Source organism: Pelodiscus sinensis, chromosome 18 (genome assembly GCF_049634645.1).
Source record: "Pelodiscus sinensis isolate JC-2024 chromosome 18, ASM4963464v1, whole genome shotgun sequence".
Lineage (NCBI taxonomy): Eukaryota > Metazoa > Chordata > Testudines > Trionychidae > Pelodiscus > Pelodiscus sinensis.
The window spans coordinates 2787735-2815654 of NC_134728.1; the positions used below are offsets into that span (position 1 = coordinate 2787735).

Sequence of the window (27920 nt, forward strand, 5' to 3'; positions counted from 1 at the left end):
AAGTGCATGGATGTGAGGTGTCTGACTGATTTTTCTGTGCTGAGGATCACAGCCCTATTCCTCTGATCTAGAATCTGTCAGCTGTGGTTTACCCCAGTGTTCTCTAACCTCCTTCCCTTCCCTAAAGGAAGAGGCAGATGTGTATAAAGTAAACTAAAAAAAAAAAGTGTGTTAGGGAAAAATACAAAAATCAGGAAATGTGGGGTAGAGAGGAAACATCCAAGCAAGTAAAACCACCAAGAGATACAGTCACTTATTCAGTGGGTTTGAAGCCCAGACTCAGTGTGGTAAACCCTGGCCATGTCAGAAAAGTCAAGGTAAGGGACTTATACAAAGACCAATAACTAGTGACCAATAACTGCGGCTTGAATGGTGCTCGGGACCTTCCAGACCCGCGCTCTTGCTGTCCCTGGGGCAGACAGCCATGGCTGACTCTTATGTAGGCTTTTTGGCGGGAAACCTGAGGGGAGTGGAACTCTCAGCAAGGCGGGAAAATCCGGTTAGAACCGGTTCCCCAACGGTCACTGAATGTTCCAGAGAGAGAGGGCAAAGCCCAAGAAGGAGCCCAGGGGTCAAAGGTGACTGACCCCACTCTGTTTTACATAAAATCACTGTTTTAACATTAAAATAATTAACAGAGTCATCAGCATGCAACACAATTATATGTATATATTCCAAATTAACTACTAACAGCAGCAGAGATTGGAGGCTGCTGGCCAGGGGCCCAGCTGCGGAGGCAGCCAGCAGAGAAGGAAGGGTGGCAGTACCATATCATGCCACCCTTACTTCTGCGCCGCTTCCAGGAGTGGTGATGCCCTCAGCACTGGCTCTTGGCCAGCAGCCACTGTTCTCGAGCTGCCTAGCACAGAAGGCAGCGCTGCCAGCAGCAGCAGCACCACAGAAGTAAGGGTGCCAATAACCTTGTGAACCCTCCCAAACCTCAGGAGCAGCTCCCTGCTAGAACAGGTTGCAGCTGCTATTCCCCAGCATCTTACCATGAGACCCAAAGTCGCTCTGCACATATATAATAACCTAGTGAACCCTCCCAAATTCCCCTTTGAGGTCAGGATGCCTCCGTTTCAACAGCACGAAATTACAGATATCAATAGCTAAAATCATGAAATTAGCTATTTTAAAACTCCTAGGACCATGAAATTGATCAAAATGGACCTTGAACATGATAGGGCCCTAGTGATGGGGAAAAAGCTCCAGAAAAGAGACTTTGGAAAAGGAGGTTAAATAGGATGGAGCAGGATGGAGGGAGGGGAGCAGTTAAGCCAACATCATCATAGTGAGAGATAAACCCCAGGCTGCAACAATAAGGGTTCAGATTTTCTGGATACCACATCAAAACGCATCGAGCGTCATGTGAGTGCTCTATAAATAACACACGTAATAACACACAAGTCATTGTTCAATGACACACACTCCACTCCCTGTGTTTTGGTGGTGTATTCAGAAACCCTTTTTATTGCAGATCAGGGTTTCTCACACCACTCTCATGTTTGTTAGATTCAGACAAGGACAAACACTTTCCAACCCACAAAACCTCCACACATCCCAAGCACAGGGCATATTCCAGCCCAAGGGAAGTTCTTAGGGCCTGAGAATGAGAGATGGACACGGGGCAGGAACTGGACTCAAATGTGGATTTCAATGTCTGAACCCCACCAAGCATCAAGCTCAAAGGGACGTCAAAGAATGATGGATCTGTCTCTGTGCCTCCCCAGTCGCAGACCCCCGAACGTCTGCCCCGGATGGGCTCTTACCTTGCGAATGCTGCTGTGGTTGTACGTTCCATGCACGGGAGCCGCTAAGGCGCTGTGCTTTGACAGGAGAGCTGGGAGTTGGCATCTCCTGCACTCAGGCTCAGCCCCACAGTGCTGGACATGCTTTCGTGTTCAGGGAGAACCCGGGGCTGAGGGGCTGGTAGTGGGGCCCCATTTTTGAGCTAGGTAACAGCAATGGCTCTAGGGGAGAATCCTCCAGATGTGCAGGGGAAAGTCACTGGGGTACACAGTTCTGCCCTGCTTGGGGGGCCGGGCACAGACGGGGCTGATGGCCTGGCTGTGAGGAGAAGTGTTTATCAGCCAGGCAGAGCACTCTGTGACTGACAGCTTGTCTCTGCGCCCCACGGAGGGGCCCGCACCCCGACAGGACAGCCTGAGATCAAGGAGCCATAGCCCTGTCCCATAGCTCATGCTAAGGAGGGTCGGGGTCAGGCTAGGAGAGTCCCTGCTGGGGAAGTGTCACAGCCAAGGCAGAAGAAAACCCCAGGCACTGCCTGGCTGCAGCCGAGCCCTGGGCCCACAGCCAGAGGACAGGGGACAGGGTGCCTAGTGCTGCTAATTGCCCTTTCCCATAGAAGAGCAGTGAAGGGTACCTGATAGACCAAGGGTGGGCAAGATTCGGCCTGTGAACTGGATCTAGCCCACCAAGCTGTTGGTTCTGGCCCGCAGCCCACCCTCCTGATCCCCTGCCCCCAGGCCAATTGAGACCTGGGGGGAGGGGAGCACACAAAGTCTCCCGCCTCTCCCCCTGCTAGGGACATGTGGCAGCAGGGGGAACCACTAGCTTCAAAACATCGTGGAAGCGAATAGCTCTGCAAGATTTCTGCAAAAGATCAGCTCTTGATACAAATAAGAACAGCCCAGGCAGTAACACCAGCTGACATTTCTCAGATGAGGACACCATGGCCGCATGCAGCCCCAGTGGGCTTTTCCTGTGGCCACCACTGCCTGGGAGGCATTGTGGGAGAGGTGTGCAAAGCAATGCCAGCAAACATACAAATATCTCTTTTCACAGAAAGCAACTTACTGGCTAGCAAGTCTAAAGAAGGCAATAGTAACAAGACGACGAGGACAGGAACATGAAAACCACACAATTTCTTTCTATTTTGTTTAGGTCAAGTAAAGAACAGAGATGATTGTACATTAATTTTGTTAATTAAGTCTACAATAAAAATCTATGTAGATGAATTACAATCTATTAGACCTGTATATGTGCCAATTTATTTGTTTTCCTGAAGTTAAATACTTATGAGAAATTGTTAAAGCCGCTGCTAGCTACAGTTGTTGGTCGCACTCTAAGGCCAAGAACTTCCTCTTGAGTCCCCCCATCACCCATTGGCTACAGTTAAACAGCAAGAGCTTTTCATTTTGCAGCTGTTGTGCAAGAGTCATTTCTTTAAGCAGACACAACCCCAACCTCCAGCCACAGCCCCTCAGCCCATGTCCGGCCCCAGATGCTGCACCGTCTCAATGGGAGTTGCTGACAGAAACACGCCCATGAGCCAGGCACACACAATTCTGTTCGGCAGGGGAGGGGAAAGAGTGGCCTTAGCTCCAAATAGGAGCAGCATTGTGTCTGGACCAGGGGCGGCGGGTAACATAGGCAAGGGAAGGCATTGCCTTCTCCAAACTGCCTGTGCTCTCTGTCCTCTGCCAGCCACTGGGAAGGACAGCAGCCCAACTCCCTGGCTGGCTAGGAAGGATCAGACTGCTGCGTGGCTGCCCAAGGTGCTCTGGCCACCTGGGAAGGGGGGGCCATGCCACTCGCTGGGGTTGGGGGTAGTAACCTGGGGTGGGGGCTGAGCTTGACTCCATGGGTGTGTCTAGACTACATGCCTCCTTCGACGGAGGCATGTAGATTAGCCAGATCGGAAGAGGGAAATGAAGCCGCGATTAAAATAATCGCGGCTTCATTTAAATTTAAATGGCTGCCCCGATCTGCCGATCAGCTGTTTGTCGGCAGATCGGGGCAGTCTGGACGCGACGCGCCGACAAAGAAGCCTTTCTTCATCAGCACAGGTAAACCTGGTTTCACGAGGCTTACCTGTGCCGATGAAGAAAGGCTTCTTTGTCGGCGCGTCGCGTCCAGACTGCCCCGATCTGCCGACAAACAGCTGATCGGCAGATCGGGGCAGCCATTTAAATTTAAATGAAGCCGCGATTATTTTAATCGCGGCTTCATTTCCCTCTTCCGATCTGGCTAATCTACATGCCTCCGTCGAAGGAGGCATGTAGTCTAGACACACCCCATGTGAGGGAACTTGCAGAAGAGACAGGACCTCAGGTAGAAAGGGTGGGGCCTCAGGCTTGCCTTCCCCAACTGCGCCTTTACCCACTGCCCCTGGTCTGGACCCAACGGCGTGGAGCTTGTAGGACCCATGGAAATCCATGGCCAGCAGCCTGCGAGCGTCATAAATCTGCACCAGCTCTGGGACCTCTGCAGGGCTCTCCAGCTCCCTGCTGGGAGGGTGTCTGCACCAGATCCCTGGTCTGCAAAGGGGAGGGCAAAAGACTTACTGAGGGGAGTGAGCTGTGCACAATGTAATACAGCACCTGCTGGCTTCTGGGAAACAAGAGACCCAGCTGGGTGCGGGGCTACAATTCCCAGAGAACACATCCCAGGGCAGCAGTGACCCGGCCCACAGCTCTCCGGGGCAGGCGCAGAGGGGAAGCCGCCCGATCAGCTGGAGCGCAGTTCAGCCTCCTCTGGGCTGAACGCCACAGCCAGCTGGCCAGGCAGCTTCCCCTCTGCGCCAGCCCATGTGAAGCTTGGTGCACCCTGGCTGAGCACCATGGCCAGCTGCTTCTCTTCCCTCCATCCCGGCTGCCCTGCACTCAGCCCAGGGAGGCTGTGCCTAGCTCCAGCTGTGAAAGCCACAGTCAGCTGGCTGGGGTGCTTCAGCCCTCCCGACCTCCCAGCTCCCACCATACCTCGCAGCTACTCACCTGTGTTGTTGCTCGGTGAGTAGCTGCTCCTCAAATGAGGAAATCTAATGTAAATGTACTGCGCAGGTGTGACGTAGTGGGGGTACTTGCTGGGCTGTGGTGACCTCTGCTGTCTGGAGCAAGACCCAGCAGGGAAAACCTCATTATGCAAAGGTGACTCAAAAACCTGTCTGACCTGCGGCCCCCCATGGGGAGAAACAAAGGGAGGTGGAATGCTGCCCTGGCTGTGGGCAGGGCTGGAAGAGGGGGAGTTAGTTCCTGGCTGGAAGGCAGGGAAGAAGGAGCTGGGGAGGGGGGCTGGGACTCCCCTATCTCAAGGGGACACTGAGGCCTCTTAGCCCCAGTTCCTGTAACCAGATTACATCTGTGCTGCACTGTGCTGGAGGAACAATAAACAACCTCCATTCTACTGGCTGGTGAAGTCTGTTCATGCCATTTCGGGGGCGCAGGAGATGGGAAAATCCTGACGCGTCGTCACAGCAGGCGTGCAGTTCAGAGGGCTCAAGAGCTACTCTTAGAGCCCCTGAGAGCTACCGGTAGCTCGCGATCTACTGGTTGGTGACCACGGGGCTAGAATATCAACCCACCTAGTGCAACGGGGTTCTGATGGATGGGAAGGGAACTTCCCTTTTTTAAACATCCCAGCAGTCAGTAACTAAAGGGTTAAATCCAGAGCAGTGGGGACCCAGGAAGTGCTGGCAGGGAGCCAGGAGAGCCAATGGGAAGAGAGGGAAAGATTTTTGAAATGAAACAAGTTTTGTCTCTTTCAGTTCCCTTTGTGTGCAAGTCAGAGCATGAGATAGGAGAGAAATGGACTCCGCAATAATAAGGCACCGATGTCCCAACAATATCCACGTCTAAGAAAAGACACCTAAACTCTGGAACAAGAGACATTTAAGTAGAACAGGGAATGTGTATAGTTAGATGGAATCAGGTCACTTGCATTGTTTTTTGGTTGGTTAAACTCCTCTGTGCTAACCCCTTCCCCCTGCACACTGTAACTTAAACTGAATCCCAGGGAAGTAATTCTGTTTTAGTCTTTTTTCCAATTGCTCTAACACCTGGGAAGGACTGTGCCTTTCCAATCGGGTCTTCTTTGTTTTGTTGTTAAAATCACATTTTTTTTTTAAGACTAGGCTTTAATACCTACATCCTAAAATAAAAAGGAAGGGGTTCTGTGTGTACGTGCCTGAGGCTGAAGGTCCACTATTTAGAAATTACAATTGGTTTTCAAGCTCTCTCCTAAGGGAGAGTTAAAGGGCTTGGGATTACTCCAGAGGAGGAAATTCCCAAGTGGTTCTTTCTCGTTTCCAAAATTTGGGGGTTTTCTTCAGTGTTTTTTGTGCGTTTGGGTGGTGGCAGCGTACTAGGCAACGGCAGGGAGTCTGTGACTTGGGGGAGGTTTGGTTTTTTTCAAAGAAGCCAGGAGGGGCAAAGTATTTTAAGGTCTTTGCACAAATAGTTTTAACGGAAAAACTTTTCTCTTAAAAGTATTTGCGCAAAATCATGCCAGTCTAGATGCAGCCCTGGTGTTGGTATTGTTACACGAAGGATCTAAATTATACAAACTTGCTTCCTGTTCAAATTTTACTGCCTGGGTCTGTCTCATTTATAACAGCTGCAGCCCAGAGTGACTAGTAAGAGTGGCGCATTCCCATTGGAAGCTTCGATAACTATGCAAATTAACAGGCAGGAGCTAAGCAGTAATTAGTGAAATACCAATATCCAAAAGCAGGTGTCATGTGCAGCTCAACAGCACAGGTCCATCGACAGTTGACAAAATACCGAGACCCATCCAAGGGCAAAGGGCTTTGCTGATAGCTATAACCCATGAATAAGAGACAGAGGACTGAAATCCTCCTGTTAGCTAAGTTTGAGACTTGAAGCAGGAGGGGAAGAACAAAAAGCCCTAACCAGGAGGAATTCTGTCCGTCTGTAGTGTGCCTAGGCCTTGTCTATACTGAGACATGTGTTGATGCTGCAGTGATCGATCCACTGGCTGTCGATTTATTGCGTCTGCTTAGACGCCACAAATTGATCTTTGTGTCGACGCTGGTACCCCACCGAGACAAGAAGAGTGTGAGTAAGGGGTGGAGATGGGGACCCCTCACACTGTGCCCAGGGGCCCGCAGATTGGTCCCCTTCTCTGTGCATTTCCCTGAGGTGGGACAGGCCAGCGGCTTGGGGCAGATCAGCCCAAGGCTACACTGGGAAATTATTTCAAAATAACTAAATGGCACTAGCCTGTTCCCACTGTGGGGAAGCCTCACCAGGACTCCGAGGCAGGCTCTGTGCATGTGGACGCGCTACCGCCACTTACAGCCCCAGGAAGTACTGGGGAGTCATTAGCTCGAATTGTCCCGGGGAGTCGTTATTCTGAAATAGCAGCGGCGGCGCATCCACACGAACACGACTCAGAGACTCAGCTTCCCAGGCCAGAGGGGCCGTTCTGTTCCTCTGCTCTGACCCTCCCTGCAGCACAGGCCAGAGACCTGCCTGAACAATCCCGACAGCGGCTCCTTCAGAGAAACATCCAGCCTGGGCTGAAACAGCGTCACTGACGGAGCATCCGCCGCGGCCCTTGGCAAACGGCCCCCGGTTAGTTCCACTCCCCAGGAACATTTTGGCCTCATTTCCAGGCTGATTTGGTCTGGTTTCCAGGTCTAGACACGGATGGGGGAGGGGGTCACACCGGTGCTGGCAAGACTGACGATCCTGTTATTAAACCTTTGTTCCACAGGCCACGTCGGTACTTGCAGACTGGAAACTGGTCACCTCAACCTTCACTTTGTTAAGCCTGGGCTCCATGGGACAGGCGAGCAGGGGGCGCTGCAGCTCCACCATCTGGGGGCTGGTCTCCGGGCTGCAGACAGAGCGGGTGGCAGGCGGGGAGGGGGAGAGAGCATCGGGGAACAGACCAGGGGCTGCAAAGGGAAGAATCCAACAGGCGAGTGAGGAGGGCCAGGCAGTGACCCTGCCCTTGGCAGTGACCCAGCCCAGGAATATCCCCCAGGGAAACTGCTCTAGTCGGCTCTGTCAGCGCCACGACAACCTGAGCTGGGGACCGGGCAGGGAGCAGGAATATTGCACCGGGCATTTAAACAGAGGGAGATTTCCTCGGGGTGCTGGCTCGCCTGCATTTCCCGTGACTCAGCCCCCTCCAGGGCAGGGCTCGGTGCTAAGGAGCCCAGAGAGCCGGAGGCTGCAGAGGATTCAGGCCAGAACTGAAGCACCCCCGAAGGACGGTGTCACAAGCTGGGGGGGTGAGGCTCAGGGAAGCTGAGCGGGGTGGGACGAGCTGGGGGATTGTCTCTTTGGGGACAGACACAGGGAGCTGGGCAGCAGTGCTGGGGGGCTGGTCCCCAGCAGTCACAGGGCTCTGGAGCTAAGCAGCTCGGAGCATAGCCACGAGTGGGTCGCTGGGACCCTCTGTACAAACCCGGTGCAGGAGAGGGTCAGAGACCCGGCAATGCCTGGCTCAGGCTGGCGTGGGGCTGCTGTTTGGGGGTGACGACCCTGCGGCAGGATTTCCAGCACCAACATGCCTGGGACAATGCGCCAGCCCCAGGGCCGGGCGATCATTGCTAATGAGGCGCCACCCCCGGACTGTGGAGAGGGGGCGAGGGCGGCATCCCCCAGGGTAGGAATGGCAGTGGGGGAGGAGGCTGGGAGGGAGGCTGGGGGCAGAAGGGAGCTTGGGGAGGGGACTGCGGTGCAGGAGGGCGTATGGCTGAAGGAGGCGGTTGTGACCGGGGGTATTGGCCTGGGGTGCGGAGCTTTGGGTTGTGACCCAGGGCCAATGGGATTGTGCTGGGGGCGGGCGCAGCCTCTATCCGCTCACCCCCCCGGGCTCACAACTGTGAAAGAGAAATGGCCCCGCAGCAGCTTTTCTGGTGCGGAGGGGTGGGGCCAGCTGGGTCTTGTGGCTTGACGGGCTGGGTCTGGCCCCTGGGCCGTATTTTGCCCAGCCCTGCGCTAGCCCCTCCTGCTCTGCTCCCGGGGAGCTCTGCCCAGCCATAACCCCAGGAGAGATGCCGTTACCTGCTTAGCCTTTGCTCCTCAGGAAGAGGAAGAAGAGGAAGGCTCCAGTCAGCACCTTCTCCAGGACGAGGCCGATCCAGAGAGCGGGGCTGGAGAACAGGGCCCATGTAGGGAGCGCTGGGTCTGCAGAGTAAACGCATCCGCTCAGCGAATGGAGGGGACCCCAGTGGGGAGTCTGTTCTCTCCCGTGAGCACGGCCTGTCCCAGGACTGCCCCCCCCCCCCCCATGCACGTCCCATCCCCTGTGTCAGACACCTGCCGGCTCCCAAACTTCCCGCGCTCGCTCATGTGCTCACAGGCACTGGCTCTGCCATGGCGCGGAGCCTCTCGCGTCTCGCTGGGGACCAGCCATGGGCCCGCTCAACCCAGCAGAGCCTGCCCCCTCTGCCGGGCAGCACCTGCCTCCTCCAGTAACAACTGGCTGATCCCAGGCCCGCCCTGGCTGCAGAGTGGACCCTTGGGCTGGGGAGCCTCATGCAGCTTCAACCCAAAGATTCACATGGATCAAAGTCAGGCTGGTGCCTGAGTCCTTCCCCCAGCTGCACCCAGTGCCCGTGCCGAGGATGAATGTCACAGACTCGTTCCGTGCGACCGGCCCCGCCGGGTCAGAGCCCACTCGCAGCCTGGGTGGAACTGACAACACACAAACACCCTGCGCTCGGCATCGCCTGAAATTCCCCTTCTCCTGCGGGGCTGGAGGGAAATTGCAGGGCTGGGCCGATCAACCTTCCCGCCGCGCCCACGTCCCACCTGGCCCCAGGGCCCTGCCTGGAGCGTGTTCAGCTCTGACTGGAATCTCTTCCTTAAGCCAGGGAATCCTGCCAGGGAGCAGGGGACAGCCGCCATGTATCTGGGCATCCTCTCCCCTGTGCCAGGGACCCCTTTGTCCCATGCTGAGCAGGGCCCTCTCTGATTCCCACAGGCCCTGCTGTCCCACACGGGGAGGGGCTGCCTGTGGACAGTGATGACACTTGGCTGGTCCACAGCACCTGCCCTCTGAGGATCTCAAAACATCACCCCAGCGCAGGAACTAGCCCTCCCCATTGCCCGGCGGGTGGGTGAGCAGAAGCCAGGCAGGACCCCTCCTGGAGGCTGTCGTGGATGGTAAATAAATCCCTGGCCCTGCCCCCCGGTGCTCAGGACAGAGCCCCAGTCATGGATGGGGCTGTGGGGGCTCTCAAGGCGATTCTATAAAAACCACCAGAATTAGTTGGACACAAACATGCTCCACCCCCAACCCCCCCCCCCTCCCCCCGCCCCTTCCACCACCTTAGGAAAGAGCCCTGCGGCTGGGAAACTTCATCAGGGGGAGAGGATCTTGCCAAGATTGGGGGAAGGTCTCTGTGTTCTCAGGGCCCTAGAATGAGAGACGGGCCCGGGGCAGAGATTGGACCCACATCTGGATTCAGTGTCTGACACCCACTAAACACCCAGCCCTAGGGACCCCAGAGGGCAGCAGACCCATCTCCGGTGCCCTTCCCCCGCCCAGTGGCAGAGCCCCCAGTGCTCAGCCCGGGCTGGGCTCCTACCTCGCAGGGCGTGGCTGAGGTTGTACGTCCCACGCAGGGGAGCTGCTAAGGCGCTGTGCTCTATCTGACAGGTGAGCTGGGAGCGGGCGTCTCCTGCGCTCAGGCACAGCCCCACAGTGCTGGACACGTTGTAGGAGACGCTCTCGTGTTCGGGGAGAACCCGGGGCTGAGGGGCCGGCAGTGGGGCCCCATTTTTGAGCCAGGTCACAGTGATGTCTCTGGGGGAGAATCCTCCAGACGTGCAGGTGAAAGTCACTGGGGCGCCCAGCTCTGCCCTGCTGGGGGGCCCGGACACAGACGGGGCCGACGGCCTGGCTGTGGGGAGAAGCGTTTTTCAGCCAGGCAGAGCCCCCTGTGACTGACAGCCCCTCCCCCCCGCCCCACGGGGCCTGCTCCCCACAGGACAGCCTGAGATGGGGGAGCCACAGCCCCGCCCCTGAGCTCATGCCAAGGAGAACGGGGCCAGGCTAGGAGAGTCCTTGCTGGGTCACAACCAAGGCAGAAGAACCCCCCAGGCACTGCCTGGCTGCAGCCGAGCCCTGGGCCCACAGGCAGAGAGCTGCAGGGGGAGGGGAGACAACCCCAGGACAGTGTCTGGCCCCAGCTCAGCCCTGACAAGTGAGGGGGGCTGTGGGGTGGGTGGGGGTTGGGAGAGGAGGGGGAGGGCTCTGACTGGAGGTGCTGGCTCTGAGGTGGGGCTGGGGATGAGGCGTGTGGGGGGGTTCAGGAAGGGTCTGCAGGCTGGTGCCAAGAGTCTGGCGTGGGGGAGTGGGCCTAGATCACCAGTTAGGGGGTGGGAGCAGCTCGGCTGGGGGCTCAGAGTCAGGGAGGGAGCTGGGGCGTGGGAGGGGGCGGGGGATTAGGACGCTGGGATGTGGGAGGGGCTGGGGGTGCTGTCTCGGGGAGGGAGCTGGGATGTGTAAGGGGGTGCGGGGCTGGGGCAGGGGTTGGGATGTGGGGCGCTTACTTCGGGCAGCTTCTTTTGGTCGCGTGGAACCACCTGTCTCTCCCCTCCTCCCCCCGCCCAACGACCACCTGCAGGCACCGTCCCCGCAGCTCCCCTTGGCTGCCAGGAAGTGCGGACCCGGAACAAAGGGATTGAGTGAGTGTAGCCCCTAAGCCCCCTAGTCTGGCTACTGAGTCAGAACGATAAACCCACCCCCACTGCACAGCCCGGGGGACAGAAATCGCCCCCCCCCCCAAAGATCCACAGCCCCCCATCCAGGGGCAGGTCTCCTCCAGCCCCACTTCGCTGCAGGCTCGGTGGGAAACCCAAATCCCCGGTGACTGTCTGGGCTGAGCCGGGTTTGTTCCCCTCCCTGGTACCGGCCCCGGGGGGAGGGGCGTGTGGCCGGCTGGGAGCTCGCACTCACCGCTCACAGACACGGCCGTGCCAGCGCCGGATCCGATCTCCTCATCGCCTCCCAGCCCCTTCTTGAACCTCACACAGCGATAGGTCCCGGCGTCCTCGGGGCGGGTGTCACTGATGCGGATGGTGAAGTCGGTGTCAATGTTGGTCACCCTCGTCACCCGGGGCAATGATCCTTTATCTGATCCCGTATCTTCATAAACCACCTGGCTGGTGGGGCCCGAGCCCTTGAACCACTTCGTGGGTCCTGCCGGAGGGTTCCCAGTCACAGAGCAGGGCAGGGTGAGAGTCTCTCCCGCTAACACCGACACGGCGCCCTGGGGCTGCAGCAGCTGGAACTCCTGGGCCCCGGCCCCTGGAAGGAGAGAACAGGCCGGGCTGGGGGAGGCTGTTTGACAAGCCCCATCCCGCAGCAGCAGGGGGCTGAGTCCCCCGCCAGGGCACCGCTCTTTGATCCTGCTCCCAGCCCTGCCCAGAGCCGGGCCCTGCCCAGAGGGGCTTTCACTGCCAGGGGAGGGGCTGTGTCCTTCTGCAGCGCCCCCTGCAGGCTGCCCCAGAGCCGCCTTTCCCACGCTCTGCCCTGGCTCCTGGGAGCAGCAGGGACCAGGCAGCTGTTGCGCTGAGTGTGAGCAGGGGGCTGGGTAGACACAGCTCTGACAGCCCTATGGGTTGCAGCCGCCCCAGCAGCCCCGTGGGACCAGGAGTCGTGATGGCCCGGAGGGGCTGGGGGCCACAGCAGTCCCATAGGAGCCGATGTTCACCATGGAACAGACACATTTTCTCAGTTATTCATTATTAATTTTTTTTACTGCTCTACTTAAGGAGAAATCATTGAAGCCACCACCTGCCAGAGTTGCTGCCCGCACACTAAGGACACCAACAATTGTCTAGTGAGACCCTGGGTTACCAGCTGTCCTGTTCCAGAGCACAGGCTGATCCCAAGCTGGGGACAGGAAGGTTCTCGGGACAGAACACACACAAGGGTTTCTTGCTCCCTCCAAAGCGTCTGCAATTTCCCTCTGTTGCAAGCAGCCAGACACAGACTCGCTGGTCCTCGTGCACACAGGCAGTGTCTGTGCGCTACTCACCAGGGATTCCCAGGAGAAGCAGCAGCACCAGGCATGGAAGAGACAATCCAGAGCCAGCGGTCAGCGTAGCCATGTAGTTGTCGGGGGGCGACCTTAGCACGGCCGCCTTTGCCAGCTCTGCCTGAAGGGACACTGAGATGGCTGAGGCTGAGGGTCAGACCTTCCCCTTAATGCAGAAGGAAGTGGGCAAAGTTCCTCTTTCAGGCAAATGTCACACAAGCCCAGCCTCCAGCTACAGCCCCTCAGCCCACGTCCATCCCAGACACTGCAGCGTCCGAACGGGACTCGCTGACACACACACACCCCCGTGAGCCGGGCACACACATTTCTGCTGGGCGAGGGAGGGGAAATGGTGGCCGTTCCCCAAATAGAAGCAGCATGGGGCCTGCACCATGGCCAATGTAGGCCAGGGAAGGCGTTGCCCTCCCCACACTGCCCACACTCCCCGTTGCAGAAGGGGTGGGGCCTCAGGCCTGCCTTCCCCAACTGCCCCTTTACCCACTGCCCATGGGCTGGATCCAACAGCATGGAGTTTGTAGGACCCATGGAAATCCACGGCCAGGAGCCTGCGAGCGCCGTACATCTGCACCAGCAACGGGCCCTCTGCAGGGCTCTCCGGCTCCCTGCTGGGAGGATGCCTGCACCGGATCCCTGGTCTGCAAGGGGAGGCCGAGAGACTGACTGTGGGGAGTGAGCCGTGCGCAATGACACAGCACCTGCAGGCTTGTGGGAAACAGAGACCCAGCTGGACGCGGGGCTACAATTCCCAGAGAACCCGGCCCAGAGCACCAGTGACCCGGGGGCCTGAGTCTGGCGTTGGGAGATCCACATGCACATTCCTAGCTCCTCGCCCTCCAACGGCCGGAGCCGGGTTCCTGACTCGGAAAGGGGTTGTTTGGTGCTCAGCCATCCGCTGCTGGTGTCACACTGGCACCAGCTGGGTTCATACTCACCCTGCCCGTGGCCAGGGAGGCAGAGCTGGCGCTTGACTGGGACGTCTCTTTCCAGTGCAAGAAATGATAAAGGACGATGGGAAAACAACTCCAGAAAAGGGACTTTCCCAAAGGAGGGTAAAATGGGACAAAGCAGGGGGAAGGGAGTGAACAGTTAAATCCAGCCAGCGTCAGAGGGGCCAGATTAACCGTGGGTGCCACAGAAAGGGTCCAGAGTTGTGGCTAGAATATCAAACCCACCTAGTGCAACAGGGTGGTGATGGATGGGAAGGGAACTTCCCTTTTCTAAACATCCCAGCAGTCAGTACCTAAAGGGTTAAATCTAGTGGTGTATAACTGTTCACATCTTTCTAAAACTTATGGATGGAAACACCCCAACTCAACTGTCATCTAGGGGCCCCTTGATGCCCCTCACAGAGCAGCTCCCCAGCTCCAGCTGACGGGCAGAGCGCTGCAGCAAAGATCTACTGGTTAGATGAGAATACAGGTACACGGCACTGCCTCAGCATTTCCCTATGTGGCTTTTCCTTGCGAGACCCTTTTTCACTTCATTTCTTATATTGCCTCAGAAACGCATCAAAACCCTGACACGTAGCAAACCCCTCGCATCTCTTAATCGATGAGATTTGCTTGGGACACTTACCTTCAGAAAAACGTATCCTTCATTATGTCGGAGAAGAACCTTTCAGCCACATCCATCCCCTCCACCAATTACCCTCAGCAGTGAAGTGTATTTGGAGTTTTTCAAGAAAATCTACAGTATTCCCGCACTTCGGCTTCAGCCAGCTGTGGCTATGGTTGCACACAACTACTTCAGCATTCCCCTCTATGGATTTTCCTTGTGAGACGCTTTTCTGCACAATTTCTTAGTAGCGAACTCCTCAAATCCCTTCGTGGACGAGATTTGCTTGGCACATTCCACAGGGAAGGGGCAGCTGGGTGTCACCTTCTGCCAATGCCCTGGGGTCATTCTGCCTCTTGATGACCATCACAAAGCAGCTCCCTTGCCCCAGCTGCCGGGCAGAGCTCTGCAGCAAAGTGCTGCACACAGAGATGCTCACCAGCCAGGGAATCCCCCCCATCAGAGGAGACGAGAACAGAGGAGAGGGGATAGAGTAAGAGCCAAGGGTCAGTTCCAAGCATGGAAAGAGTTAACAGCGGGGTGCTCAGGGCTGATGGCAGGTGCTCCCGGTGGCTGTAGATTAATGAATGAGCCACAGGAGCAGTTGCACAGCCAGGGGCAGTATATCACTCTGCTGATCACTCAGCACTGGGGGCCGTGTGGGGGATGCCGAGCAAAGCAGCTGATGGTCCCTGTAGCTGCTCAGGACACAGATCGAGGCTGCACTGTGGGCAGCTCAGTGAGGACGTTTCTCAGCTCACGGGCTGCAGAAGGAAAGGGATGAGCCAGGAGAGTCTGTGAAAATGGGGTCTCAGTCCTGGCCCTGGGTACAAGCAGGCAGCCCCCTGCACTGCCCAGAGCCCCATGCCCGGAGATGGGATGCTTGGCGGGGACAGGGCAGCCTGCTTTGAACCAGCTGCAAGATCAGGTCCTTCCACAGAGATGCTACAGTGGGGTGCTGTAAATGGAGAGCGTGTTCCCCACTCAACACGGACACTGCGCTGAAAGAGGCAAGGTCCCTAGGACCAACCAGGAGGATCACAGGTGCCGGAGGGAAGCTCTGTACAGCAGGGTGACAGACTGGGGGTAGAGATGGTTTGGAAGAGAGAAAAATAGGTGGGAGGTGACTCCACGATCCACAGGAAAAGGACGGGGAGTTGGACGCTGCTCTTGCCCTTTTCCCGTAACAGAAAGAGGAAAGGGCACCTGATGGAATCTGAGCAACATGATTTATAGGGGTACAAGGAAATATTTCAACCCACATCTAACTAACCTGTGGAATTCGCTGCTGCAGGATATCGTTGAATCTAATTGCTCAGTAAGGTTTCTATTGAAGATCAGCTAGATATACAAACAACAGCCGGGACAGTGACACCAGCTGAGACAAGTTACACTGTTGCCTCTCATGATGGATAGGAGGAGTGCTGGCCTTTTCTCAACATCCCAGCATTCAGTAACCAAAGGGTTAAACCTTTGGTTTAGATAGAAAGTAGCTAGAAAGTATCAGCAAGGAGCCAGCAGAACCAATGGGAAAGAAAGTATCGAAACTGGTATTGAAAGACATATCTGCCTGCCTTTTTTTTTTTTTTTTTTTTTTTTTGAGAGCATTTTAAGTCAGGAAAAGGGAGAACTAGGCAGGACTAACTTGCCTAGAAAGTATACTGGGCATGGAACTGGACTAGACCTTGACGTACAGGTATGTGAGTAAATGGGGAAATGTGTATTTAGACATGATCAGGTTAACCAAACAACAAAACGAAGAAAATAAATCTCTGTGGGCTAAGCCCATGTGCCGCACTCCCCCCCCCCCCCCCCCAATGCTGTGACTAAGATGTATTCCAGGGATGGAATTCTCTGGGGTTTCCGTATGCACGCCCAAGATGGAGAGGTCAGCTAGCAGAGATTAGGGTTCCCCATTCTCTATTGTGGTAAGAGAGTTTGGGGTACCCCTCCAGAAGAAGTTCCCAAGTGCTTTCTTCCTGAGCAAAAAGGTTTCCCCTCGTCATTTGTGTGGTGGCAGCAACCACCCAAGGCCAGGGAGTCTGCGACCTTGGGGAGCTTTTAAGCAGAAGCCTGTAGAGGTGAGGTGTTTAATGTCTCTTGTGGGTCCTCACCTTCTGCTGTCGGAGTGCCAGAGTGGGGAACAGCCTTGACACCTGTTCTTACACTCCAGATCACAAGCAGGAGTCAGGAATGTTTCCTCTAGTGACACAAAGGACACAGAAGGGTTCATTCCCCTCTTCAAATCTGGAATTTCTCTGTTGCAAGCAGCCAGCCAGACTTGTCAGCCTGCAGCCGCACGGGCAGTGTCTGTGCGCTACTCACCAGGGATTCCAAGCAGAAGCAGCAGCACCAGGCACAGAAGAGATAATTCAGAGCCAGGGGACGACATAACCATCCCAGTTTGATGTCAGAGGGGTGAGCTTCAAACATTGCAGCCTCTCAGCTCTGACCAAAGAGATGCTGAGAAGTCTGCTCTAGCTCATGGGGAGGCAGAGGGTTGGCTAAAGAAGGTCTGAGCTAGAAGCACTGGACTGGAACCCAGGAGATCTGGGTTCAATGAGAAGTGACTGTCAGGAAGATGCTCCATCAGGGTCTCCATTCCCACATGAAAATTGCGCTTTGCCTGAGTTGGCTAGTTCAATGGGAAACTCTTCAGGGCAGAGAACTGACTTACACGGTGTTGTACAGCACCTAGCGCAGCAAGGCCTAGATCTCAGTGGTGTTCCCTAGACCAGGGGTAGGGAGTGTGCCGGTGAGGGAGTGATGGGCCGGATCCGGCCTTATTACTACAGGGCAGGTGGAGACACTTTAAACAGCAGGCTGCTAATTGCTCTGCAGTCTGTGCAGGGAGGAGAAAGCTTTGAGCCCTTTCCCCAGCCCCTAGCAAAATCCCTCAGCTCCTATTGGTCAATTTCCAGCCAATGGGAACTGAGAAAGTTTGCAGCAGGCAGGGCCAGGGAATAAAGCCTCCTCACACACACACACACACACACACCCCATTCTCTCCCCCCCACTGGAGCACAACAGCCCACAGCCTGTGTTAGGTTCCTGCTGAGCTGCTGGCTGGGAGCTGCCTAGATAAGTGCCTTCCAGCCAGAGTCTTCCTCTGGCACCCCCTTCCCTTCTCTCCCCCCCCCCCAACTACCTGCCCTGCATCAGCACCTGAACTCTCCACACACTCTTTACCCCCCTCCTCCCAGGTCACAACTCCCTCCCAGACCCTGCACCCCCTCCCACACCACTTCCCCAGGCCAGAATCCTCTCCTGCACCCTCTCTCCATCCTGGACCCTGCACCCCAAGCTCCTGCCCCAGATCACAGCCCCCTCCTTCACCCAACCTCCCTCCTGCACCTCAGTCCTCCTGTCCCATGCTCCCTTCTACACCCCACCCACTGTCCCAGACTCCACACCCTCTCCACAGGAGCATGGCCCTTGACCACTTACCACAATCTTGGCATGCTCTTCCCCCCATTCAAAATTAATGCCTACCCCTGTGCTGGGCTCAGCTTCTTACACAGCAGCAGTGGTCACTGGCTAGGAACCTCTTGAAAAGCTCCAGAACCATCCCCACCATCCCCCCCCCCCCCATTGTCTCTGTTGCTGAGTCTCCTTTGCCTTAGTTCCCGTCACTGAGGAGCTCTGCAGGAAGCAGGGCTTCCAGTTGGGGTTGGGCTGGGACCATCTGGCTTCCACCTGCCCAGTAGTGAGCGGCTGATTTTCCAGAAAAACTGGCCAGTCTAGACACAGCCCAGTGGTCTCCGACCTTTTTAAGTACAAGATCACTTTTTCAATTTAAGTGCAATGTAAGATCTACCTCAAACCCCAAAATCCTCGCCCTGCTTCCTTCGTGCCCCTTCTCCAAGGTCCTGACCCTGCTCACTCGGTCCTCCCTTCCACATTCTCCCTCCCTTTCACCAGGCAGGGGCAGAGGGTTGGGGCACAGGTTCTGGTCTTGGGCTAAGGGATTTGGAGTGTGAGGGGGGCTCTGAGCTGAGCCAGGGGCAGGGAGTTGGAGTGTCAGAGGGGGGAGTGTTCAGGGTACAGGCTCAGTAAAGAAGTTTGCATCCAGGGGGCTCAGGGCTAGGGCAGGTGGTTGGGGTGCAGGAGGGGGTTCATAACTGGGGCAGAGGTTTGGAGCAGGCTCCAGATAGACACTGCTTGCCTCAGGTGGCTCCTGGGTGGTGGTGCAGTGGGAATGAAGCAGGATGACCCCTGCCCTGGCCCTGCACTGCACTCAAAAGCAGACTGTAAACTCCCCCCATTGCAAGCCCTGTTGTGTCCCCACCTTTTCTGTGGAGATAGAATATAGGGTGGAAGAGGGGGCATCCTGACATCTGCACCCCCTCCTCTACTTTCCCTGCCCTGCCCAGCGAGCAGGAGGCTCCCGGGGGAGTGGGACGCAGCTCCAAGGCAAAGGGCAGGAGACAAGCAGCAGTGCGGGGAAGGGTAGCTGAAATGCGGCACTTGGTAGCCTCCTGGCCAAACCAGTCAAGATCACCTGTCAGAGGCTCCAAGATCTACCAGTAGATCCCGATCGACTGGTTGGTGACCACTGATCTACAGTGAGCTTCAAGGGCAAATGCACTTTACATCCCACACTAAAGACAATATTTGTAGCCAGTCCTGAAATGAACTCACTTCAGGGTTGGCTACAAATATTGTCTTTGGTGTGAGATGTAAAGTGCATTTGACTGGTCCTTTGGGACTGGGAATAACCTGAATATTGCTGGGCTCTTTGGTGCAAGGGACCATCTATCACAGAAGTAGGATCACCCGGGTAGCGAAACAGACCAGAATACCCAGGGGGACTCTCTCTGACTCCAGATTACAGCGTTATGGACTGAGGAGTTCACACTGGATAACTGATTGGGAAACCTATGTAGAGAATCACAGCTAGTCTGGGCTTTGGGCCTTTTCCGAACAGTCTGCCCTGAGGTCGGTAGCCTGAGTCACTGCAGGACAGCGGGCAGGGCCTTCTGACTCCAGCATCCTCTCAGATGCGGGAAGTCAAACGATCCCCTCCCATGGTAGGAAACCAGGACATGCTCCCTGAAACCCTCCTCTCCCTCTGGCCCCACACAGAGAATGCGGGATGTGTCCCTTGAGGTGGGACGGACCAGCGGTTCAGGGGCAGATCAGCCCAAGGCTCTGCAGGGCGGGGGGAGTTGAAGCATTGCCAGGGCGGTTTATTTTCACACAAAGTATCACTCAGACATCTCCTGCCTTCTCACCGCTGAGCGGAGGCAGCCGGCAGTGTCCACGTAGCAGTGGGGGCTGCACCATCACTGGACACGGTCCTGTCATAGATCCATAAATGCAAAGCCCCCAAGGGACCGTTGTGCTCATCTAGTCTGACCTGCTCCCTAGCAAGGGCCCTGCCAAATTCACAGTCCGTTTTGGTCCATTTCATGATTGTCTGGATTTGAAACTGGTAAATTTCATTACTGCTTTTATTTAAATCTGAAATTATACAACGTTGTCATTGTAGGGGTCCTGCTACAAAACAAAGTGGGGGGGCTGCAAGATTATTGGGGGTGGGTGGGAGTTGCGGTACGGCTAATCCCCTGCGCTGCGGCTGGTGGCAGAGCTGCCTGCAGAGCAGGGTTGCTGGCCAGGATCCCAGCTCTGGAGGCAGAGCCAGCAGCAGCAGCACAGCAATAAGGGTGGCCTGGTGTGCTATTGCCACCCTTGCTTGTGTGCTGCTGCTGGTGCCGCTGCCGGGGTGAAGCCTTCAAAGCTGGGCACCCAGCCAACACACACCGCTCCCCGGCACCCGGCTGTGAAGGTAGTACAGAAGGAAGGACAGGAATCCGTGCTCCCCCCCCCCAATAACTGTGCAACTCTCCTGCAATTCTCTTTGGAATGAGAACCCTGAAATTGAAAAGTTCATCTCATCCCTGTGAAATCTGCATAGTACGGGGGGAAGTGCACAAGAGACCCCATTTCATGGTGGGAGACAGATTTCATGGTCTGTGACATGTTTTACATGGCCATGAATTCAGTCAGACAGCACAGGGGTAAGAGGGCGAGAGGGGGCAGGGAGCCGAGTCGGGGTCCTGCCAGAGGCTGTGCCCTCAGGAGGGCAGTGAGCGGTGGGTGCGTCCATCAGAGACTCAGCTTCCCAGGCCAGAGGGGCCGTTCTGCTCCTCTGGTCTGACCCTCCCTGCAGCACAGGCCAGAGACCTGCCTGGACAATCCCGACAGCGGCTCCTTCAGAGAAACATCCAGCCTGGGCTGAAACAGCGTCACTGACGGAGCATCCACCACGGTCCTTGGCAAACGGCCCCGGTTAGTTCCTCTCCCCGGGAACATTTCGGCCTCATTTCCAGGCTGACTTGGTCTGGTTTCCAGTTACAGACACGGATGGGGCATCACCCTGGTACTGGCAAGCTAGACGAGTCTGTGATTAAATGTTTGTTTCCTGGGTCATGTCCTCCCCTAACCATCGCTTTCTTAAGCCTGGGCTCCATGGGACAGGCCAGCAGGGGGTGCTGCAGCTCCACCATCTGGGGGCTGGTCTCCGGGCTGCGGGCAGAGGCTGCAGACAGAGCAGGTGGCAGGCGGGGAGCGGGCGAGAACATCGGGGAACAGACCAGGGGCTGCAAAGGGAAGAATCCAACAGGGGAGTGAGGAGGGCCAGGCAGTGACCCTGCCCTTAGCCCAGTGGTTGCAGGGGGGCTGCTGCTCCAGGCTCAGCTCCCAACTCCCCTGCACCTGGCAGCCTGCACGTACCCCCAGCAAGGTGGGAGAACAAGCACCGGCTTCCCAGTGCGCTGCTGCTCCTCCCCTCCCCCCCCCCCGTCCCCAGGAGGCTTCACCACTGCTCCCATTGGCTGTGGGACATGGTGGCTGGGAGGGGCACGGACAGATGAGCATCCTCCAATTCCTTCATGCCCAGACCCTGCACCTTCATCGCCCTCATGGACCCCTCCTGCCAAGAGCCTGCATCCCCAGCCCACACTGTGCTCCCCCCAACAAGCTGGGGAAGCCGGAGCTGGAGCCTCATGAAGGAAGGTCCATCGGGCTTCCACAACCGGCTCCCAGCTGGGCGTGCAGCACTGAGGGTCAAGCTGGAGTCCACCTGAAGGTGGCTGCAGACCAACTGAGGTTCAGACGACAACTTGAGACCCCGTGAACTAAGGAGCCTAGCTGGTACCCTGAATGGCTGGTTCGATCCCTCTGTACAAACCCGGCACAGGACAGAGCCAGGGGCCTGCAATGCCTGGTGCTCGGACAGGAGTGGGACTCTCGTTTTGGAGTGAGGGGGGGTGGAATACCCCAGGGCAGGATTCCCAGCAGCTGGCCAGCCCTGCCAGCTCTCCGTTGAGCCCCCCCTCCCCCAAACCAGCAGCACCCACTCCCCGGGGCAGAGCGATTCATCGCCCCCTTGTGCCTAATCCTCAGGGCCTCTGATGTCTGGTAAGGGCAGCAGCTAGTGCCTGGTCACATGGTCTCCTGGTGATGGGGCCACCTGGCCTCTAGGAACAGGACTGGGAAACCCACCAGGTCACTAGTGATCAGGGCCAGCCTGGGACCGGGAGGGCAGGTCTGTGTCCTATGAGCAGCCCCAGAGACCTCCAGCAACACCGACTCCCTGTGAGGTTTGAACCTTCCTGCTCTGCTCCCGGGCTGCAGCATTAAGTGCAGTTCTCTCTGGTTCCTTTCTAACGCCCCAGAGCAACTCACAGAGAAGCTGCATTTCCCTGGTTACTCCTTACCCCTCAGGAAGAGGAAGAGGAGGAAGGCTCCAGTCAGCATCTTCTCCAGGACGAGCCCGATCCAGAGAGCCGGGCTGGACAACAGGCTCTGACCTGCAGTGGAAATTCCTCAGATCAGCCCATGGGCAGGAGCCTCCCACGGCCAAGAGCCCAGCTGGTTCCTGGCCATCCCGCCCTCGCGCCGGGCACCTTCCATGGGCTGGGCGAGTTCTCCCCTGGGAACAGCCGCTTGTTAATGGCCTCTGCAGTTTGTGCAGCTCTGCCTGGCGCACACACACACACACACACACACACACACACACACACACACACACCCCCCTCTCAGGCTGTGGTCTGGCCCCAGGGAGCCTGGACTCTGGCGTGGAGCCCTCGGGCTTTGCAGAGCAGGAGGTCAAGGGCTCAGGAGCCTCCTGCACTTTTATCTGAGAGCCTCAAATCACAACATCCCTGAGCTGGGAGAGACCTTGGGGCACCAGCTCTGCAGAGGGACCAGGTCTGAGTTCCCCTCCATGGGACATTCACACGCTCCAGGGAGTATCAGCCCTGGGCACAGAGTGTGGCCACAGCGACATTTCCTGCCCTTCCCCTCACCCCGGAGAGCAGAGCTAGACCCCTGGACTAAGAGGCACCGGTACCCTGAGGAGCTGCACTGGGGGGCTGGGTGAAATGGCCCCTGGGCTCCGCAGGGGAGACCTGGCGTTTCCTAGCAGGAGCAGGGGAGGCGCCAGCTCCACGTTTACCTGGGTCAGATGAAGCGGGATCTTTGCCAGGCTCTGTGGGTGGCAGGGAGACTCTCAGCGTGGCGCTGTCATTGATGGGGGGCTGGGAATCGTGCACAGCCCGACAGGTGAACACAGACTGGTTCCTCTGCTCGGTTGCTCTGACCTCCAGGGAGCTCTGCAACGTGAACGTCCCATTTGGATTCTCCGTCATGTTAGAGGATTTCCCCAGATCCGTCTCATTTCCATTCTCCAGCCAGCTGAGACTGGCCCCCAGCGGGTAGAACCCCTCCGCGCGGCAGGTGAACGTCACAGACTCGTTCCGTGCGACCGGCCCCGCCGGGTCAGAGCCCACTCGCAGCCTGGGTGGAACTGACAACACACAAACACCCTGCGCTCAGCATCGCCTGAAATTCCCTTTCTCCTGCGGGGCTGGAGGGAAATTACAGGGCTGGGCCGATCGACCTTCCCGCCGCGCCCACGTCCCACCTGGCCCCAGGGCCCTGCCTGGAGCATCTTCAGATCTGACTGGAATCTCTTCCTTAAGCCGGGCTCATCCCACCAATCCTGCCAGGCACGTATCTGGGCATCCTCTCCCCTGTCCCAGAGGCCCCATTGCCCCTTGCTGGGCAGGGCCCTCTCTGATCCCCACAGGCCCTTCTGTCCCACATGGGCAGGGGTTGCCTGTGCACAGTGATGACACTTGGCCCGTCCACAGCACCTCCCCTCTGAGGATCTCTAAGCATCTCCCCCAGTGCAGGAACTTGCCCTCCCCATTGCCCGGCAGGTGGGTGACCAGAATCCAGGTGGCCCTGGGCCTCTCCTGGAGCCTGTGGTGGCTGGTAAATGAGTCCCCTGGCCCTGCCCCTTGCTGCCCAGGGGAGAGCTCCACTCACAGATGGGGGGAGGGGCCTGGCAAGGCAATTCTATAAAAACCAACAGACTTAGCTGGGACCAAAACGCACCCAGAGGGCAACAGATCCGTCTCCGGTGCCCTTCCCCTGCCCAGTGGCAGAGCCCCCAGTGCTCAGCCCCGGCTGGGCTCCTACCTCGCAGGGCGTGGCTGAGGTTGTACGTCCCACGCAGGGGAGCCGCTAAGGCGCTGTGCTCTATCTGACAGGTGAGCTGGGAGCGGGCGTCTCCTGCGCTCAGGTTCAGCCCCACGGTGCTGGACACGTTGTAGGAGACGTTCTCGTGTTCGGGGAGAACCCGGGTCTGGGGGGCCGGCAGTGGGACCCCATTTTTGAGCCAGGTCACAGTGATGTCTCTGGGGGAGAATCCTCCAGACGTGCAGGTGAAATTCACTGGGGTGCCCGGCTCTGCCCTGCTGGGGGGGCCGGACACAGACGGGGCCGACGGCCTGGCTGTGGGGAGAAGTGTTTATCAGCCAGGCAGAGCCCCCTGTGACTGACAGCCCCTCCCCCCGCCCCACGGGGCCTGCTCCCCACAGGACAGCCTGAGATGGGGGAGCCACAGCCCCGCCCCTGAGCTCATGCCAAGGAGGATGGGGCCAGGCTAGGAGAGTCCTTGCTGGGTCACAGCCAAGGCAGAAGAACCCCCCAGGCACTGCCTGGCTGCAGCCGAGCCCTGGGCCCACAGGCAGAGAGCTGCAGGGGGAGGGGAGACACCCCAGGACAGTGTCTGGCCCCAGCTCAGTCCTGCTAAGTGAGGGGGGCTGTGGGGTGGGTGGGGGTTGGGTGTGGAGGGGGAGGGCTCTGACTGGAGGTGCTGGCTCTGACGTGGGGCTGGGGATGAGGCGTGTGGGGGGGTTCAGGAAGGGTCTGCAGGCTGGTGCCAAGAGTCTGGCGTGGGGGAGTGGCCCTAGATCACCAGTTAGGGGGTGGGAGCAGCTCGGCTGGGGGCTCAGAGTCAGGGAGGGAGCTGGGGCGTGGGAGGTGCAGGGGGATTAGGACGCTGGGATGTGGGAGTGGCTGGGGGTGCTGTCTCGGGGAGGGAGCTGGGATGTGTGAGGGGGTGCAGGGCTGGGGCAGGGGTTGGGATGTGGGGCGCTTACTTCGGGCAGCTTCTTTTGGTCGCGTGGAACCACCTGTCTCTCCCCTCCTCCCCCCGCCCAACGACCACCTGCAGGCACCGTCCCCGCAGCTCCCCTTGGCTGCCAGGAAGTGCGGACCCGGAACAAAGGGATTGAGTGAGTGTAGCCCCTAAGCCCCCTAGTCTGGCTACTGAGTCAACACCCGACCCACCCCCACTGCACAGCCCGGGGGTTCCTCTTTCAGGGCAGCAATTCCTGGGCTAGGACAGAAATCGCCCCCCCCAAAGATCCACAGCCCCCCATCCAGGGGCAGGACTCCTCCAGCCCCACTTCGCTGCAGGCTCGGTGGGAAACCCAAATCCCCGGTGACTGTCTGGGCTGAGCCGGGTTTGTTCCCCTCCCTGGTACCGGCCCCGGGGGGAGGGGCGTGTGGCCGGCTGGGAGCTCGCACTCACCGCTCACAGACACGTTCGTGCCAGCGCCGGATCCGATCTCCTCATCGCCTCCCAGCCCCTTCTTGAACATCACACAGCGATAGGTCCCGGCGTCCTCGGGGCGGGTGTCATTGATGCGGATGGAGTAGTCGGTGTCAGTGTTGGTCACCCTCGTCACCCGGGGGAATGATCCTTTTTCTTCATAAACCAGCTGGCGGGTGGGGCCCGAGCCCTTGAACCACTTCGTGGGTCCTGCCGGAGGGTTCCCAGTCACAGAGCAGAGCAGGGTGAGAGTCTCTCCCGCTGACACCGACACGGCGCCCTGGGGCTGCAGCAGCTGGAACTCCTGGGCCCCGGCCCCTGGAAGGAGAGAACAGGCCGGGCTGGGGGAGGCTGTTTGAGAAGCCCCATCCCGCAGCAGCAGGGGGCTGAGTCCCCCGCCAGGGCACCGCTCTTTGATCCTGCTCCCAGCTCTGCCCAGAGCCGCGCCCTGCCCAGAGGGGCTTTCGCTGCCAGGGGAGGGGCTGTGTCCTTCTGCAGCGCCCCCTGCAGGCTGCCCCAGAGCCGCCTTTCCCACGCTCTGCCCTGGCTCCTGGGAGCAGCAGGGACCAGGCAGCTGTTGCGCTGAGTGTGAGCAGGGGGCTGGGTAGACACAGCTCTGACAGCTCTGACAGACCTATGGGTTGCAGCCGCCCCAGCAGCCCCGTGGGACCAGGAGTCGTGGTGGCCCGGAGGGGCTGGGGGCCACAGCAGTCCCACAGGAGCCGATGTTCACCATGGAACAGACACATTTTCTCAGTTATTCATTATTAATTTTTTTTACTGCTCTACTTAAGGAGAAATCATTGAAGCCACCACCTGCCAGAGTTGCTGCCCGCACACTAAGGACACCAACAATTGTCTAGTGAGACCCTGGGTTACCAGCTGTCCTGTTCCAGAGCACAGGCTGATCCCAAGCTGGGGACAGGAAGGTTCTCGGGACAGAACACACACAAGGGTTTCTTGCTCCCTCCAAAGCGTCTGCAATTTCCCTCTGTTGCAAGCAGCCAGACACAGACTTGCTGGTCCTCGTGCACACGGGCAGTGTCTGTGCGCTACTCACCAGGGATTCCCAGGAGAAGCAGCAGCACCAGGCATGGAAGAGACAATCCAGAGCCAGCGGTCAGCGTAGCCATGTAGTTGTCGGGGGGCGACCTTAGCACGGCCGCCTTCGCCAGCTCTGCCTGAAGGGACACTGAGATGGCTGAGGCTGAGGGTCAGACCTTCCCCTTAATGCAGAAGGAAGTGGGCAAAGTTCCTCTTTCAGGCAAATGTCACACAAGCCCAGCCTCCAGCCACAGCCCCTCAGCCCACGTCCGGCCCAGACACTGCAGCGTCCGAACGGGACTCGCTGACACACACACACCCCTGAGCCGGGCACACACAGTTCTGCTGGGCAGGGGAGGGGAAATGGTGGCTGTTCCCCAAACAGAAGCAGCATGGGGCCTGCACCACGGCCAATGTAGGCCAGAGAAGGCGTTGCCCTCCCCACACTGCCCACACTCCCCGTTGCAGAAGGGGCGGTAGAAAGGGTGGGGCCTCAGGCCTGCCTTCCCCAATTGCCCCTTTACCCACTGCCCATGGGCTGGATCCAACAGCGTGGAGTTTGTAGGACCCATGGAAATCCACGGCCAGGAGCCTGCGAGCGCCGTACATCTGCACCAGCACCAGGCCCTCTGCAGGGCTCTCCGGCTCCCTGCTGGGAGGGTGCCTGCACCAGATCCCTGGTCTGCAAGGGGAGGCCGAGAGACTGACTGTGGGGAGTGAGCCGTGCGCAATGACACAGCACCTGCAGGCTTGTGGGAAACAGAGACCCAGCTGGGTGCGGGGCTACAATTCCTAGAGAACCTGGACCACGAGAGCAGTGACCCGGCCCACGGCTCTCAGGGGGCCTGAGTCTGGCGTTGGGAGCTCCACATACACATTCCTAGCTCCTCTCCCTCTGACGGCCGGAGCCGGGATCATGACTCGGAATCGGGTTGCTTGGTGCTCAGCCATCCGCTGCTGGTGTCACACTGGCACCAGCTGGGTTCATACTCACCCTGTTCGTGGCCAGGAAGGCAGAGCTGGCGCTTGACTGGGACGTCTCTTTCCAGTGAAGGAAACGATAGAAGATGATGGGAAAACAACTTCAGAAAAGGGACGTTCCCAAAGGAGGGTAAAATGGGACAAAGCAGGGGGCAGGGAGTGACAATTAAATCCAGGCAGCGTCAGAGGGGCCAGATAAACCGTTGATGCCACAGAAAGGGTCCAGAGCTGTGGATAGAATATGAAACCCCCCTAGTGCAACAGGGTGGTGATGGATGGGAAGGGAACTTCCCTTTTCTAAACATCCCAGCAATCCATAACTAACAGGTTAGTCCCTGTGGTGTATAACTGTGTTCAAACCTTTCTAAAACTCCTGGCTGGAAACACCCCAACTCAATGGTCATCTAGGGGCCCCTTGACGCCCCTCACAGAGCAGCTCCCCAGCTCCAGCTGACGGGCAGAGCACTGCAGCAAAGATCTACTGGTTAGATGTGAATGCAGGTACACAGCACTGCCTCAGCATTTCGCAATGTGGCTTTTCCTTGCGAGACCCTTTTTCGCTTAATTTCTAATATTGCCTCAGAAACACATCAAAATCCTGACACACGTTGTAGCGAACCCCTCGCATCTCTTAATCGATGAGATTTG

At 57.7% G+C, this 27920-nt stretch overlaps 2 protein-coding genes across 4 annotated transcripts in view; both read right to left on the reverse strand.

The window, feature by feature from the left end:
• The window catches only part of LOC102450734 (tyrosine-protein phosphatase non-receptor type substrate 1), a 30182-nt gene extending 17156 nt beyond the window's left edge, over nt 1-13026 (reverse strand). Inside the window, exons 1-4 of the mRNA XM_075901545.1 lie at nt 12764-13026; nt 11680-12030; nt 10307-10621; nt 9256-9410 (exon numbers count right to left, since the gene is read on the reverse strand). Coding sequence (XP_075757660.1) covers nt 9256-9410; nt 10307-10621; nt 11680-12030; nt 12764-12836 — 894 coding nt within the window. The 5' untranslated portion in view covers nt 12837-13026. The remainder of the gene's footprint in view (nt 1-9255; nt 9411-10306; nt 10622-11679; nt 12031-12763) is intronic.
• Nucleotides 13027-19029: 6003 nt separating this feature from the next.
• On the reverse strand, nt 19030-26493 carry LOC142818824 (signal-regulatory protein beta-1-like). 3 transcript variants are annotated; one of them, XM_075900916.1, is made up of 6 exons: nt 26308-26490; nt 25227-25565; nt 23828-24142; nt 22800-23150; nt 22060-22152; nt 19036-20940 (listed from the first exon to the last, which is right to left on the reverse strand). In XM_075900916.1, exons 1-6 carry the CDS (start codon nt 26378-26380, stop codon nt 20795-20797), a joined length of 1317 nt encoding a protein of 438 aa, XP_075757031.1. In that variant the 5' UTR covers nt 26381-26490; the 3' UTR covers nt 19036-20794. The 3 variants fall into 3 exon arrangements, with proteins under 3 accessions (XP_075757034.1, XP_075757031.1, XP_075757032.1); XM_075900917.1 differs by having other exon boundaries at nt 20802-20940; nt 22028-22152; nt 26308-26489; XM_075900919.1 differs by lacking the exon at nt 22800-23150 and having other exon boundaries at nt 19030-20940; nt 26308-26493.
• Between the last annotated feature and the right edge of the window lie 1427 nt (nt 26494-27920).